The sequence below is a fragment of the Staurois parvus genome, unplaced genomic scaffold, assembly GCF_062004578.1.
Source record: "Staurois parvus isolate SC_StPar_1 unplaced genomic scaffold, SC_StPar_1.0 ptg000136l, whole genome shotgun sequence".
In the NCBI taxonomy this organism is placed as follows: domain Eukaryota; kingdom Metazoa; phylum Chordata; class Amphibia; order Anura; family Ranidae; genus Staurois; species Staurois parvus.
In genome coordinates this window covers 12,695,315-12,713,234 of record NW_028317932.1, presented here as the reverse complement: position 1 = coordinate 12,713,234, position 17,920 = coordinate 12,695,315, and the positions used below count along the sequence as shown (strand labels likewise).

The 17,920-nt window shown below is 42.2% G+C and overlaps 1 protein-coding gene across 2 annotated transcripts in view; it reads left to right on the top strand.

Annotated features, from left to right (window-relative positions):
* The window catches only part of HYCC1 (hyccin PI4KA lipid kinase complex subunit 1), a 137,943-nt gene that overhangs the window by 70,203 nt on the left and 49,820 nt on the right, over positions 1-17,920 (top strand). For both annotated transcript variants that reach the window (XM_089673191.1, XM_089673192.1), the window contains 2 exons: positions 12,131-12,211; positions 16,422-16,537. In XM_089673191.1, coding sequence (XP_089529317.1) covers positions 12,131-12,211; positions 16,422-16,537 — 197 coding nt within the window. The remainder of the gene's footprint in view (positions 1-12,130; positions 12,212-16,421; positions 16,538-17,920) is intronic.

Here is a 17,920-nt window from a genome sequence, read left to right as displayed (position 1 = left end):
AAGCTAACAATGGATGGATTGAAATTTAGCAGGAACCGGTCAAGACTCGATCCATCTATGGGCAGACTGGTTGTACTGAAGTTTATCTTTAGCTGTTTTTGTTTGTTTTTGTTTTTTATTTTGCTCGATTAGTGCTGGTGGCTATAGCCACAAGCTGTAATTACTGCATTCTGATGGCTGGCAGACCTCCCGCAGCGGGAGGGATTGCCCCATCAACACGGACTGTGTTGATGGGGGAATTGAGCAATTTTTCTTTCCTTCGAACAGTGGTTGAAAGAAAATAAAATTGCATAATGTATGGCCTGCCTTAGGTTACTACTTTAGTGGCCCTTGTGCAATTCAAGTGTAATGTGGGAAAAGCCCCCTTTACTTCTGACATCGCTTCTGTGTACATGGGATTTTGTTCACATCAGAACCGCTTTTTCACCCCATAAGTCAATGGAAATGCAAAGGCCTTTTGATGCAGGTCAGGTGTGGGTCTGATGCACCTGGGAAAGAACTTAAGTTTTGAACTGATCTGAAATGCAAGCTGAATACATGTGAAACTCTTTGCACATCTAGACAAGCCCTGCTAAACAACAATTGTGTGTGTTGTGGCAGATACATATTGCAGCTCTGTCCTTTGTGGATTCCTGATAGATATGGGCACGCAGACCATTGCCTGTGACATCTATGCAGACTATCGTTTCTATTTAAAAAAAAAAACAGTATTTTTTTGTTCTGTATGAAACCTGTTCTAGATTGATTTGTGCTTTAAACTTTGCATACAGCTTTAACACCAAGTTTAGCTGTGTGAATAGAAACGTGACAACTATATAAATTGTTATCCCAATTTGGCTGCAAAAGTGGAAATGCATTTTGTGAGAAATTTCATTGACAACATAGCTGTTGGCATAGTTGGCATAGTTTGTAGATGGCCGGCACTCTGAAATCGAGAAATTCAGCATACCTCCATTGTGAGGTTATTATTTTATATTTAACATGTTTTGTGACTTTCCTTGTTGCTGATGATATTGTTATATCCTATAATTATTTAGGATGAAAAACACAATCTATGTGCTACGTGGAAATCCTGTGAAGTGCTTGGAGGAAAAATGAGAGCAGCAGAAAGGCAGCCAATGCACTGGCTTGCATGACATGTCTTTTACTTAAATAAATGTGACAGTACTCATGTCCTCCCTTAGAGGACATTTATTCTGTCTCTCCTGCCTAGGGGTGACATTCTTGCATTCTGCTGGAGACTTGTCTTAGATTTAAAGCATTCTGGACGTGGTACACACAAGGTGCCCATGGTTCTAATTAATGCCGTGAGGTTTGTCGGGAGCTATATTCTCATTAGTGTCATAAGATCTTCTGTTTTTAGACTTAGTCTTACAAAACCGTTGTGTACGACTTGGCGTAAGCCAAACCTGTAGCACAGGCTTGGGTACTTCTGTTGGATATCTGCTTTTAGCCCAGGAGGTAAAGTATTCTAGAACCAGTCAGTCCAGTCAAGTAGCCAGTAGGTGTGTTGTATATACCACACTTGCTGCTATTTTGTAAGCAGTGTTTTATCTCATATAATTCCATCTTTTTTTTCTTTGTACCACTTTGAGGGGTCCTTTCAACCAAACTGCATGTGCACAGTGTGTCTGCTCCCTGTTGTATTTCCTACCCTATTTTTTTTTTTTTTTTTGGAGGGGGCTGCTGATCCGCTGCAGTCCTCAAGATGGGAGTCAGCACACCAAAGCATTGGATGTACACTCAGCAGTGCTGAGGTTAAAGTGGTTCTAAAGGCTCATGGATTTTTAACTTCATTCTATGCATGAAGGTAAAAAAACCTCCCCCCCCCCCCCCCCCCAACCATTACCTGAGCCCCCTCCAATCCAGCGACATTCACGACAGCCTCTGCTGTCTGAGGACTCTTCCTTGTCATTGGCTGAGACCGCAACAGGAGCCCAGTGAGCCAATGAGGAGAGAGCAAGGTTCAGCCGCTCCTCTGTATCTTATGGATGCATAGAGCAGCAGCTCGGGGGAAGAGCATGCAGCAGTGCTTTTCCTGGCACTGCTCGAGGTGGAAGAGCTAGGAGCGCTGGCTGGGACCTGAAAAGAAGAGGATCTGGGCTGATCTGTGCAAAATCACTGCACAGAACCGGTAAGTATAGACATGTTTGTTATTAAAAAAAAAAAAAATGAAGCTTTAGTGTCACGTTAAAGCGCAGTTGAAGACTTACACTATATTGCCAAAAGTATTCGTACGCCTGCCTTTACATGCACGGGAACATAAATGGCATCCCAGTCTTGCAAACCCTGGCAAAAAGTATGGAATCACCACTCTTGGAAAATGTTCATTTAATTGTGTAGAAAAAAACTACTCACAGACATGCCGTAAAACTATTTATTTAATTTTCCAACCTTCTGGATATAAGAAATACTTAAAAAATGAATAAGAGAGAAAACTGTAGTCAGTTGCAACTGTTTTTGCAGATCAAGCAGAGAAAAAAATTATGGAATCTCTCAACTCTGAGGAAAATATTATGGAATCATGGAAAAAAACCACACTACAGTATACCACTAGTACTTTGTTGCACCACCTCTGGCTTTTATAACAGCTTGAATTCTCTGAAACATGGATTTAACTATCGACAAACGGTATTCTTCATCATTCTGGCTCCAACTTTCTCTTATTGCAGTTGCCAGATCAGCTTTGCAGGTTGGAGCCTTGTCATGCACCATTTTCTTTCATTTCCACCATAGATTTTTAGTTGGATTGAGGTCTGAACTATTTTCAGGCCATTTCATTGATATTTGTCTTTCTTGAAGGAAAGCTTTCATGGCTTTTGCCCTATGGCAAGAAGCATTATCATCCTGAAAAATTTCATCAACAAACATTCTTTCAATTGATGGATGACGAAAAGTGTCCAAAATCTCAATCTAAGCTTGTGCATTTATGGAAGATTTTATGACTGTCATCTGCCCCGTACCTTTACCTGGCATGCAACCCCATATCATCAATGACTGTGAAAATTTGCATGTTTTTCTTCAGACAGTCCTCATACATTTCATTGGAACAGCACCAAAGAAAAGATTTGTGATTCATCACTGAATATCACATTCATCCAGTCCTCCACAGTCCATGATTGCTTTTCTTTAGCACACTGTAACCTTGTTTTTTTTCTGTTTAGGTGTTAATGATGGTTTTGTTCCACTTTTCTGTATGTAAATCCCATTTCCTTTCGGCGCTGTCTTACAGTTTGGTCACGGACATTGACTCTAGTTTCTGCCCATTTGTTCCTCATTTGTTGTGCATTTTCGGTTTTCAAGGCATATTGCTTTGTTTTCTATCTTGATGCTTTAATGTCTTCCTTGGTCTACCTTTCCTTACCTTCCCATTTGATGTGTACTTGGTCCAGATTTTAGACACAGCTGACTGGGAACAGCCAACATCTTTTGCAACATTCCATGATGATTTACCTTCTTGAAGAAGTTTTATAATCCTCTGTCTGTTTCAACTGACATCTCTCGTGTTTGGATTCATGATTCACGTCAATCAGCTTGGTGCAACAGCTCACCAAGGTGTGCAAGCACTCTTCTTTAATTGCAGACTAATTAGCAGATGTAATCTGATGCAGATGTTTGTTTTAGTACTGCAAAGTACATGGTGATTTCATAATATTTTCTTCAGAATTGAGTGATTCCATATTTATTTCCTCTGCTTGATCTGCAAAATCAGTTGCAATTAACTACAGTTTTCTTTCTTTTTTTATTGTATTATGTATTTCTTAAAGCCAGAAGGTTGGAATGTTGAATGAAAATAGTTTTGAGGTATGTCTGTGATTTTTGTTTTTTTTTCCTACACAAACAATTGAATGAACATTTTCCAAGAGTGATGATTCTGTATTTTTTGCCAGGGGCTGTAGTCCGTAGGGTTCAATATTGAGTTGGCCCACCATTTGCAGCTATAACAGCTTCAACTCTTCTGGGAAGGCTGTCCACAAGTTTAAGGAGTGTGTTTATGGGAATGTTTGACCATTCTTCCAGAAGCGCATTTGTGAGGCCAGGCACTGATGTTGGATGAGAAGGCCTGGCTTGCAGTCTCTGCTCGAATTCATCCTGAAGGTGTTCTATTCCCCACACCATAATCTCTCCTTCACCAAACGTTACACTTGGCACAATGTAGTCAAGCAAGTACCGTTCTCCTGGCAACCACCAAACCCAGAGACGTCAATTGGATAGCCAGACACAGAAGCGTGATTTGTCATTCCAGAGAACACGTCTTCACTGCTGTAGTGTCCAGTGGCGGCGTGCTTTACACTACTGCATCTGATGCTTTGCGTTGCACTTGCGGTGATGTATGGCTTGGACGCAGCTGCTCAGGCATGGAAACCCATTCCATGAAGGTCTCTGTACTGTTGTATTCATTTGAAGGCCACGCAAAGTTCGTCTTTTAACTATTGACTGTGCAGACTGTCGGAGACTTCTGCGCACTCTGCGCTTCAGCATGTGCTGACCCCGCTCTGTCATTTTACGTGACCTACCAATTTTGCACTGATTTGCATGTTCATGAGGGAAATAAGTATTAGATTCCCTATCATTCAGCCGGATTTCTGGCTACCGGGTGCCTTTCATGCAGGTAACAAGCTGAGATTAGAAGCAGTCTCTTAAAGGGAGTGCTGCTAATTTAATTTTGTTACCTGTATAAAAGACACCTGTCCACAGGAGCAATCAAACAATCAGATTCCAAATTCTCTACCATGGCAAAGACCAAAGAGCTGTCCAAGGATGTCAGGGGCAAGATTGTAGACCTACACAAGGCTGGGCTGGGCTACCAAACTATCGCCAAGCAGCTTGGTGAGAATGTGACAACAGTTGGTGCAATCATTTGCAAATGGAAGAAACCAAAAACAACTGTCAGTCTCCCTAGGTCTGGTGCACCATGCAAGATCTCACCTCGTGGAGTGTCAATGATCATGAGAAGAGTGAGGAATCATCCCAGAACTACACCCGAGGATCTTTTCAATGATCTCCAGGCAGCTGGGACCACAGTCACCAAGAAAACAATAGGTAACACACTACGCCAACAAAGATTGAAATCCTGCAGTGCCCACAAGGTCTCTCTGCTCAAGAAAGCACATGTCCAGGCCTGTCTGAAGATTGCCACTGAACATCTGAATGATGCAGAGGAGGACTGGTTGAAAGTGTTGTGGTCAGTGTTGTGTGTTGTGAGACCAAAATTGAGCTCTTTGGCATCAACTCAACTCGCAGTGTTTGGAGGAGGAGTAATGCTGCCTTTGACCCCCAAGAACACCATCCCAACTGTCAAACATGGTGGTGGAAATATTCTGCTTTTGTGGGTGTTTTTCTCCTAAGGGGACAGGACAACTGCACCGCATCAAAGAGACGATGGACAGGGCAATGTACCGTCAAATCTTAGGTGAAAACCTTCTTCCCTCAGCCAGGGTATTGCAAATGGGTCGTGGATGGGTGTTCCAACATGACAATGATCCAAAACACATGGCCAAGGCAACAAAGGAGTGGCTCAAGAAAAAGCACATTAAGGTCCTGGAGTGGCTTAGCCAGTCTCAATACCTTAATCCAATTGAAAATCTGTGGAGGGAGCTGAAAGTTCGAGTTGCCAAATGTCAGCCACTAAACCTTAATGACTTGGAGAGGATCTGCCAAGAGGAGTGGGCCAAAATCTCTCCTGAGATGTGTGCAAACCTGGTGGCCAACTACAGGACACTTCTGACCTCTGTGATTGCCAACAAGGGATTTGCCACCTAGTACTAAGTCATGCTTTGTGAAGGGGATCAAATACTTATTTCCCTCATGAACATGCAAGTCAATGCATCATTTGTTAGACATGCATTTCTTTTGAATTTTTTGTTGCTATTCTGTCTCTCAATGTTACAATACACCTATCATTTGATTTTTAGACTGATCATTTCTTTGTGAGTGGGCAAACATTCAAAATCAGCAGGGGATCAAACACTTCTTTCCTTCACTGTATGTAAACCCAACATTTCATATTCCTGATGTGTGCCTGCTGTACTTATATGAAAAAGTATCCTACTTTTTTTGTACTGCTTCCATTTGTGTGAAATCCCTGGTGTTCCTAAAAGTCCCTCTGGGTTTCTATTAAAACTGACCACACTAGACATGAGATCACAGCATGGTCAGTTCTCTAGCTGTGTTGGGAACTCAGCCTGCTCTCCAATGATTAGACTTGTCCTGACACCCCCCCCTCAATTGCACAGCCATTCGTTGGGAAGATCAGTGTCCTGCTATTTCTCCTGCCCTATCTCTTTGAGTTCCTTATGCAGCTGAAAACAGAGGGTATATGATCACTTATAAAAAAAAAAAGAAAATAACATTTATAAAATACCTTTTTTTTTTTCATATCTATACACAAATGTTTTACCCTTTTTTCTATTTTAATTTTGAATGGGTTGTTTTTACAAGGCGAGGATTCACATATACTTTGATTCAGGGGTCAGCAACCCATCGATCACTATCTACCAGTCTGTTGTGGGCAGTTGGTTTCCCTTGGTTGCTAACTCCAGAATCTGGAGAGGAGGGCGGCATTTAGTGGAGCTGACGGCTGTTTTTTCCTCCCTGCAGCAGCTGAATGCCAGCAATGTCCACTTCTCCTCTCCCTCCCACCAGCATTCAGCTGCTGCTGGGAGGAAAATACAGCCGTCAGCTCCACTAAATGCTACCCCCCCCCCCCCCATTCCGTCCTCTCCAGGTTCAGGTGTTACTGTGTATCAGAGCTGTGAAAATACAGGAATACAGATCTTTTGGCAAGTAAAGCAGCTCCTGCATATGTGTTTCATCTGTTTATTTAGCTGTTTGCCTACAGTTCAGCTTGAAGTACATGTTGTATTGAAGCAGCCATGTGGTTGTGGCAAAGAAGCAAGAGATGTTTTACATAGGCAGAAAAGCAAGCCAGGCCTTTACTTCTCCATCAGACTAGTTTTTCATTTCCCAGCTGTAAGTTTCTTTCAGTACCATGTCCTGGAGCACATTAAGTTAAACACACACCCGGCCTGTCATCCAGGGACCTGCACCATTTCCTTTTGCATGTTTCTGCTAATGTTGAAGATGCTTAAAATCAATCTTTCCCAAACTGTGTAGTAAGATGACTTTAAAAGTCTTGCTGGGAATTTTTTTTTACCTATTTATATAAATTTGATTAGCATAATCTTCTCAATATCTGTTCATTTTAATAAAGGCTTTAGCTGTGGTCTTAAATATTTATACATGTGGCTAGCCATTTTTGCACACTGTGTGGGCTCTGCTTCCTGCTGTGTTGTGTTGCTGCGGAGTGCTTTTGCTTTACATAAAATTCTTCTAGTATAAGGCTTCATACACATGTGCCAAAAGAGTCCTCCTGTATGGCGGGTATTCTGTAAATATCTGCAGCTGGGATCTCGGGTGTTCCGATTATCGGCGACCAGTAAGATTGTATAACTGATTGACAGGCTGAAAGCCGCTGGGACTGTCAGAGGCTGCAAACATTTATCTGCCCAACCAGCGGTTACCTGTGATTAGGAACAGATGTCCTCCTCTGGATGCAACCTGTCTGTCGCCATCTGTTGACATGCAGGTTTTTGTGTTGGAAATTTTAGTTTTCCCATAAGCTTTCAAAGTGTATGGCCAACTTTTCATAATATCTGTACCACACCATCTTCTGAGCAGCACGATCCTAAACATTTAAGCCATTCAAAGCCTCTCGTGGTGCAGTATTGTTGCCTGTAAAACATTGGCAAGATGCAAAGCAAAGATGACATTCAGTTGTGTAACCCTTCTAGTTCAGGCAACAGTTTGTGTGGGGTATGTGCCAGGCACCAAATACGGTGGTTTTGTAATAATTACCTGCTGCCAATCTTTGCTTTACTACCTGAAGTATTTTCTGCATCCAATGCTTCCTGTGTGCCACATGCCTGGGTCCACTCTGCGTTCCGTGGTTCCTTCTGCCAATTCTTACTTCAAGACACAATAGTGATGTAGGGATTATCAGGAGTTGCCAAAGAGTGCAGCTGGAAATTGGACGTCTGATTCACCAGCATTTTCCAAAGTGGAATGGTCTTTGGCAGTGGTAATTAAACACTGTTCTCTTTACAGGATGGGCTTTAATATTACTGACCACTGGTCAGTAATGTGCGTCTCCTCGCTGGTGGCTGACGGCGTGCCTCCTCGCTGGCGGCTGGCGGCGTGCCTCCTGGCTGGCGGCGTGCCTCCTGGCTGGCGGCGTGCCTCCTGGCTGGCGGCTGGCGGCGTGCCTCCTGGCTGGCGGCTGGCGGCGTGCCTCCTGGCTGGCGGCTGGCGGCGTGCCTCCTCGGTGGCTGGTGGTGGCTGGTGGCATGTCTCCTGGCTGGCAACGTGCCCCCCTTGCTGGTGGCTGGCAGTGTAATGGGCCCCCCCTCAGGTGGTCAGCCAGTTTGTCACCCTCCTCCCCTTGCTTGTGTTCCATCGGTGTGTGTCCTGTCCCAGTTTCATTGGTGATGACTGCCGAGGCTGAGCTTACTCTCCTCTTGTGCTGCTACTGCCAATGTCGTACACAAGAGACACGAATAAATTGTAAAATTCAGGTTGTGTTGACTGCTCACCATTTTAGGTACGACATAGTTTTAGAAATTTGCAGTTCTTGCTTCAAGAGACTGCTTACCTATTTGGAAAAGCCACATTAGAGACTGTTAAAATGTTTCTGGTGTCATTTAAAACAGACTATCTCTTGGACAAAATCTGATGTGTACAAATGTGCCTTAATACATGGAAAATGGTTAGCTTTTCTGGTACTGTTTAGAGAATTATGGCTGCCATTACTTACTGTAAATCAGTGAGGCGCAGTCCCCATTGTAATGTGTTTGGTTTAATGACGGGTGTGTGATTTTCATGATTCCATATAAGGCCTCTCTTATTACACCACAACGACTGAACAAGGCATTCTGGTTAGTGGATTGAAGCTGTAATGAACATAATTATTGATGCTGTTGTTGGATCATGTATTAGAAGGTGTGTCCTGTGGGGGAGGATATAGGAATAGTGTAGTGCAACAGTATGCTGTGATAATGATTGGGGATCCCTGCAGGGCTTCATTGTCTGCCTACACAGTTGAGTATTTTGTGTTGGTGGATCGGAGTTTGAGTCACAGAAACAGGTTGTTGATGGCATGCGAAGACCAATAGGTATAATTTACCAATGTAAATTTCTGAGTCACTATAATATACGAAGTGTGTGTATATGTATGTGTGTGTATGTATGTATGTATATGTATGTATGTACGTTTGTTGCCTGTTTTTCCCAAGTTTGGTGAACCCGGAGGATCTGATTTGTTTGCAATCGCCAAATCCTCTAGGGCAGGAGTGCTCAGCCTGTGGCCCTTGACTTCAAACCAGAGAAGCGCATGACCAGGATCGCGATCTAGGCTTTCCTAGGATCCGCGTTAGATCATGCTTCCTCTGTAGCGCCTACTCCTGCCCCACGAGGAGTGATGCCAAGTGCACTTCACCTGGGACCTTTCTAGCAGAAGCTGGAAGAGGCAAAGAAGGTCTGTGTATTAAACACATACACTGAACTTTTGCAATGAGCATAGTAGCACCTATAAAAGGGTAACGACTATTGGGCTGCTTTCACACTGATCCTGGGGTGCATCTGCGACTTTCCTGCGGGTTAGCTGCACTGATCCATAGACTTCTATTATATCCTGCAGGTTGGGTGCGCTTTATGAAAGTGCACCAAACCTCCTGAATGCAGAGCGTAGCTAACTCACAGTGCGGGTAAACTGCAGCACATCAGTGTGAAAGCAGTCTTCTAAGGGGGTTCAGGATAGTTGGGGCTTGTTTACATGTACTGTTTGGGTGTATGCATTGCTCTTATTCTCCTTTTTTGTCTTTCTATATTGACATGAGGTTTTTAAATCCACAAAACCAAACAAAGCAAATCTAAACCCAAGAACACAATTGTAGTGTATTGCAGTGTACCAAAATGTAGAACCAAAAGTAACATTTTCTTAATTAATTTTGGATAGAGAAACTTGTTTTTTCCTTTTTTTTTTTTTTTTTTTTTTTTTTTCCTTGCCATCACTACACTGTCAAGGCATGTCCTTGCACATTGCTGTCTTGGGCACTGTCATGTACAGAAAGGAGTGAGGCTTTGTTCACACTGTTCCTTTTTGTTTTCCTTTTGGAAACACCTTATTACTGCAATGGCAACACAGTGGAAAGAACAGACTATGGTTTTCCACTGACCGTTCCTAAGCCCTGGTTCACACCAGTGCAACTTATCAGGCGACATGAGAGCTCAGAATCGCATGACAAGTTGCACCCCATTAGCGGCAATGAAACCGTTCAAATAGATGCGACTCAAGTTGCAGCAAATTTGAAAAAGCTTCCTTCATTATTTTTGAGCGACTTTATTGCAAATTGCATTGCATCTGTTAAATGAAGTTGCAGTGTCAGCAGGCCACCATGAAGTTGCACTGAATATTCATCTTTGAAGTCACGCTGTGTGAATCAGGGCTTGGATAGAATTTCTAAAAGAAGTTACAAAAGTAAAGCATATCTAAAAGCACAACTTTTGCTGTTATGGATAGTGAGGAATGAGTAGAACACCTGTCAGGTTTCTATTGCTGTTTGTATCGCTGTCAAGAAGATTCACCCTTTTGGGTTGTCCCCAGAACAGGAAGAGAGATGAAATCGTCCAGTGGGTACACTAGTTCTGGGGACAACTAGGGATTCCCTGACTTTGGAGGGATTTCTTGTCCCTTCCTGTTTTGGCTATGGAACAGTAAGTGAAGGGAAATCTCCCCAATGGTACACATATGGCTATAAAAAATAACCAACAGGCTATAACCATTCCTTGCTCTTTTCAAAATATATATATAAAAAAGTTTTTGTCTTTGGTTCTATTTTAATGAATGTTATCCACCCATCTTTGCAAATAGGTAGACTCTTACAACATATCAAAATGAGGTTGAATGCTGTGTTAAATTTTTAATGGCTAATGTCAGTGTTGAAATAGACAGACATAAACTGTTCTTACCTGCCAAAAGATGTATACTTGTGTTCAGCCAGTCTTGTGATCCTGGCATCCCTGCCTGACAGCATCATAAAAGGGTAAACGTTTTTAATTTTATTAAGTCAGGCAAGCAATGCAGCTTGGGCATGCCCTCAGCTTGTGATTAGACCGTGAAGAAAAAGCAGCTCACTGATGAGTTTCTCTCTGCTCCCTCCTTTTATACCCATGGCTGATATCATTATGGAAAGCACGAATTGTTGCTGCCCCTCCCTCTCCCAGTCCATGTGCTGCTGCTGTGTGAAAATTTAGCAGAGTTGTCAAACTGGCAGCCGTCCAGCTGTTGCAAAACTACAAGTCCCATCATGCCTCTACCTTTGGGGGTCATGCTTGTAACTCAATCTTGCAATGTCTCATGGGACTTGGAGTTTGACAACAGCTGGAGGGCCTCCAGTTTGACACCTGTGAATTAGAGGCTCATATCAGGAGATCTATCTATCTGGCATTTTCTTAAAAGTAGTAAACATGTTATACTTAACTTCTCTGTCCAATGGTATTGCACTGAGCAGCCCTGATCTTCCTCTTCTCGGGTCCCCCACCAGCGTTGCTCTTCAGCAAGTCCCCCATATAAAGCCACTTCCTATAGGAGCACTTTTGCGGGCTTGACTCTGAGCCACACCCTGTGTGTCCATTAACACACAGAGCGCAGCTTGGCCCCACCCCGCACTCGTCCCACAAATTGGATTGACAGCAGCAGGAGCCAATGGCTGTTGCTGCTGTCTCCATAGCCAGTGAGGACAGAGAGCCGCTGCTCTCGAGCACAGTGCTCGGTCGAACTTGGGCTCAGGTAAGTAAAGGAAGTGGTGGGGGCACATGAGGTTTTTTATCTTAATGCAGAGAATGCATTAGGGTATAAAAAAAAATCTGTCTTTACAACCTCTTTTAATATAGGACTTTTTCCTAATTGGCTGAAATAATTTCATATTTGCTGAAATTTCAGTTTTAAAAACTTTATTTAATTATGCTGAAATTTCAGTTTTAAAAGCTTTATTTAATTATGCTCTCCCTTTCTAATGTTGTGGCATAATAAGAATGTTTCTATAGACGAACCCGTTTTATATTCTTCTTTCAGGAAATTACGGATGATCAGGGACACAGCAAGATCTTGTCTTTTACAATTCCATCCTTATCAAAGCCATCTGTGTTTCACGAGGTAAGTAAACATTCAACTTGTGTACAGAATGCTTCTTTCCTGGAATGAGCTTCTGAAGGTGATTTTAGTTATTTTATCCATCTGTCCATATTATCCTCGTACAGCTGGCATATACTGTAAATTGAAGGAGTGCTTTCACACACAGTCTCTTGTGGGTGGCATTAGTCAGAGATGCTATAAGACAATAAAGAACAGTTCCATCTTGAATGTGTGACTTGGTTTTAGGTGTGCTGGTGCAGGGTTCAATCCTGTGTCAAGCATTAAAATATCTCCAGGACTGTGGTTGGGGTGATCTCCTTTATCCTAGTTTGCCTTTCTGCCAAACAGCAGTATCCCTCAGTCTGTGATATCTATAATATATCATTCGAAAAGATTTGTAGATTTTCCTTTTAGTGGCTGTCTGTAATTTCAGTGCAATTAATTATGCACCCTGAATAACACTACCTTTGATAAAATCTCAGCCCCCCCACATAGATCATTTTGTTGAAAGTTCGGTTTGCATTGATAGAGGGCAATGTGACACAACCATTGTGCAGCACTGTTAAGTAGAAAGTAGAACCTGCATAATTAATAAGCAAATAGAACTGCCTCAGTATTTATAGTTAGGAGAGATGGGGTCCCACGCTGCACCATGCTGGCAGGGGACTGGCTTTTCTAAGCTTCTCATCTTTTATTTCCAAACAATCTGATCTGTGGAACGTGGGATTTATTTGAAACCAAAAGTTCTAATGGGGATCTTACACATACCCACACACTATTTTGACACTTTATTAGGCATTCTTCCATAGATTTACAGAAAGCAATCTTTCAGAGCTCCGCATCCCCGTTCCCTCTGGTCCATTTTTTTTTTTTTGGTAATTTTGATTGATCGACCCAGGATAACAAAACTCAATGCCAGGAGAGTCCTATAGAGTCTCTTCTGCCAGAAGGCTACCTGCTAGCAATTAGGAAACCATACTTGTGTAGGAACGTCACTAAGTTTGTGTGGTTTTGTTTGTGTTTTTTTTATTTTTATATACAGGTGTACCTCGGTTTACGAATGCCTCGGTTAACGTTATTTTCAGTTTACTAATGAAAATCCATTGAAATGAATGCCTCGGTTTACAAATTTTTTCCCCAGGATGCATTGCACCTGGGAGGTTTACAGCACCGGCCCCATGCCTTTAAAGTGCACTTTATAAAGCGTTTTGAACAGATAAGACTTTTTTTTTTTTTTTACTTTTTTCTGACCTCCGGAATGGATTAATTGGTTTTCAGTGCATTTATGATGTTTTAATCGTGTCCCTGTACAGTATTTATGCCTTTAAAATGCACTTTATAATGAGTTTTGAACAGATAAAATACTTTTTTTTTCTGACCTCCGGAATGGATTAATTGGTTTTCAATGCATTCCTCTGGGAAACTTTCGGTTTACAAATTTTTCGCAATACGAAGCATCCCGGAGAACACATTAAATTCGTAAACCGAGGTACTCCTGTAATTAAAACTCAACAGCTACAAATATTTACTGACTTTTAGCAACCCCGCACTTACCGGTCCATGGATTCGGCGCTGCCTTCCCTCGCACTATTGCAGGTCCCTGGCAGCACCATCTTGTCACCATGAAGGCCACAGCCAGCTCCCCACTGTGCATGTGCAAGATTGCAAGGTTCATGGAAGACTGGTCCCGCAGCCTCCTGGGACATCAAAGGTGTCCCAGAGGCTGCTGGCTGGGCAGGGGGTGTGTTGAGTGACTGCATCCTCGCCTAGGTGCAGATTGAGGAAGTAGGTGCAAGTACTGACTAAAATTTTTACTTTTTCCTTAAAAAAACCCCAAAAAACTGCTACTCCATTTCAGACAGGGAGTAGAGCGCAAATGAGCAGTATTTCACTTTTTGAGTGAAGTTCAACTTTATGTTCCACTTTTATTAATAGTGAAAATGGGCTGTTTTTTTTTTATTGGGATAAGTATGAAGTGCACATCAGTACATTGGTGAAAAATTATAGCACTTATATGTTTGCAGCATATAACATTTTATCCCAGAGAAATGGGCACTAAAACACTTTCTTAAGTACTGAGCTGCAAAATTATGCAAGGCAGTGCAGCTTTATTAACTGGAGAACACCTGGGGCCTTGTTCAAATTAAATTCTTAAATCTGCAAGGACTGCGAAAAGACTGCATGCCACTCAAACACCACTTTAACATATCTGAGTTACACTGCTGTCCATTATAATGAATTAAGCAGCAGAAAGGGATTTTTCCGGTACTAACACTAACCATATTTTGTTGAAGTTTCTCTCGTTCAGCCCAAGAGAAATCTTAACATGGATGGAAGAGTCTTCCCTACCAGCTATTGCGCTTTGGCGCTTTGCTCCTGCGGCTGTCAGAAAACCCAGACAGCATCTGATTGGGTGCAGCTACTGTTCAGCTGAGAATTTTCCACTCGGCTCCATCGATTTTCAGATCTAAGTTTGTTGAACTGGGTGGCACCAACGGGGCTATCCATGTTTAATTTTCCTGCTAAATCGTCCAAAATTCGAGCCATTTATGACCAGCATAACAGTGTTATAAAGGTGTAACTTTTAATCAGGTGTCTCTTCCTGTCTCTATTCACAATGCTGCACCAGTAGTTGTCTTTCAGCTCATTTGTTTTTAATTTTCTGTAACCTGAAAGTCAAAGGCCCTTTCTTTTTTTTTGGATGATTCACGAAAATGGGGCCAGACCAGAGGAGGCAGCTGTACGCATGCTGTAGTTCGACTGTTCTGCTCCTTTGACTTTAATATTAATTGATCCTAGAACATGGATCAGGTCAGGAGCCCAGCAACTAACATTTTCAGGAGTGTTGCCATGGAAACCCCTGCATTTTCTTTAATATACTTAGTGTTGAATTTTTTTTTTTTAACTTAATCGGTGGATGTGTTAGACTATTCTGATCAAAGTAGCTGGAGAATGATAAGCAGCTTATGTGGGCATGTCGGGTGAACTAATGATGCATATTAGCCCAGATTGCTGTTAAATCGGTCAGTTTTGACAGAAGGGCATAGGGTCACTAGACTTTCTAGCAGAGTTTAATTAAATGGGAATAAAGAGCTTTCCAGACAGTTTATTAAACCCTAGCTCTTCTAGAAAGTGTTCACTGAAATATACTGTAATACTGACCATTACATCAAGGTTTCTTATGTGACTCAGTCCGGCCCCATGCACTTTCGGTATTCCTGAAAATGACATGTATATCTGTTTTAGGGAACTTTGGGTAATTTAATAGCGGTGTTTGAAGAAATGGGGGCATATGGAGAAATCCTATTGATCATTGAGTGATGAAGGTGTGTGTGTGTCGTCTCCTTGCCTTTTGTGTGATTTATTACTATTCTCTCTGCTGTATATGCTGGGTAGTCCATGCACTGTCCAATCTGCCAGACAAGAACCTAGCATAGAAAAAGGCACAGGAATCTCATGTTACTTGAGCCAGACTAGTGGCCTAGAATGGTAAAAAATTTGAATGCCTGCCCTACCCAGAAGGGTGTCTGTTGGCCAAATACAGTGAAGGAAATAAGTATTTGATCCCTTGCTGATTTGCCCACTCACAAAGAAATGATCAGTCTAAAAATCGAATGGTAGGTGTATTGTAACACTGAGAGACAGAATAGCAACACAAAATTCAAAAGAAATGCATTTCTAACAAATTATGCACTGATTTGCATGTTTCCATGCTTTATTTTGTTGAAAAATCACTTTGAAAAACATGCCCTTGTATTTTTAGCCGCTGCTGTCTTAAGTATAGGCACAGGAATCTTGTAGCAGTTACTTTCTGGAATCCATCTGCTGCTCTTCGATCAGGCATGCAGGCAGGAGGATGTTCTTGGCTTCAACAATGATCCTCCTATTTTTGAGGTTCCACTTCCTCTAGCCATTATGAGAGTCCTAGTCCCTTTGGGTTCATTTTTTGCTTTAAATATGAAGAATGCAGCAAGATAATTGCTACAGGAAGAGTGATATCCCATGAACATGTGGGACAGGGATGGAAGCTGTGGTGGTGAGATGAGCCTACTGGAGCCTACAAGAGACGAAACTGCCTATGTCTTCCTGTGCTGAAATAGCTTTTGAGTGGCCATATCCTGTTGAAAGTCAAGTTTAAGTATATTATTTAAGAGCAATTATTATATCCTCAATCAGATGCACTATTGTGATTAAAATTGACAAACCTTTTATTTTTCCTGTTTATTTCTAGCCATCCAGCATAGGATCAATGGCATTAACAGAAGGCGCTCTATCACAGCATGGATTAACCAGGGTTGTGTACAGTGGGCCTAATCCCCAAAGAGAAATGCTAACTGCTCAGAACAGGTGATAAGCACTTTCTTCAATTTGCTACCCACATGTTTGTTAGTTAATGGTGTGTTTATTGTCCTCTGAAGTTTCCACACTAAGAACTGTTAAGTGGAGATTTTAATCTAATTTATTTATGGTTACCCATCCCTTACCCATGGGTAAATGCTAGGGCTTCCTACCATTTTAATAGAACCAACTTAGAAATCAGGACTTACAAAGCCAAGCTACTCCCTTCACCTTTTACCAACAATACTCTGACAATGGATGGGAAAATGTGTATTCTGGATTTATCTCAAGGGTATGCTGTTTAAGCAAGCAGCTACTTCTTTGCTACTGAGATATTTACCTATTTATTGGCCTTTGCCTCATGTACAGTGCATTGAAGTAAATGTGATGCTAAAGAGAGAACGGTCATCCAGAAATTAAATCTCTCAGTTGCAAAGGGATCTAATCACCAGGGATCTAATGCAAAATGATCCAATCACCAGGGATCTAAGGCTGGCCATAGATGGTTCATCTTTTTTCCATCAGCCAGCTGGCTGATAGGGAAAAATAAACTGATTCCCCAATCCACACATGTAAGGTGCATGGAGGAATCCCCCCACTGTGCCATGTGTATTCTGACACTTGGACGCCTCTGCTGTCTGTACACTGATCAGCGACTGCAGCTGATAAGCTTCAGATCAACAAAACTTGACCAGCAGCCCAGTTCGACAGACGTCCATTCGTTAGATCAACTTCTGTTGAGTTGGAATGGCCATAGATGAATCGAAATTCGTCCTGTCCCTGCTGAACCAGCTGCACTGAATTTCGATCCACTTATGGGCAGCCTAATGCAAAGGGATCTAATCACCAGGGATCTAATGCAAAGGGATCTGTCTGTCACATCAAAAATAGCCTTATGCAATAGTAATGATTGGGTATGGAAATTGTATTGGAAATATCCTCTTTGTTTTGGAGGAGCTTAAATACAGTAAAACTATTTCCAGTAGAACAGTTTTCTGATTCTCTAGAACTACTGAAACATTAAGGCTGGGATCATACTGTTGCAGTGCGTTAAATACCACGGTTATGTTTCCAATACTCTATGCCACTTATAGCACCGCTCAAGGTGCTCTGATAAATTCGGTGTCTCACTGCAATATAGGTGTGCAGGCTGGCTTATGCCTAATCCAGAAAGCAGTGAAGTATGAGGGGATGAGAGATGCCACTCAACAGGTGAAGAGGAATATGAATGGCCTCAGCCATGAGCTCCTTCCGTCTCTGATGCATTTCCCCCCACCAGTCAGGGTTAATCATAGAAAAATGCATCCGAGATGGAGCTCATGGCTGAGGCCATTCATATTCCTCTTCACCTTTTGACATAGTGGTGTGCGGTGTCTCTTATCCCCTCACACT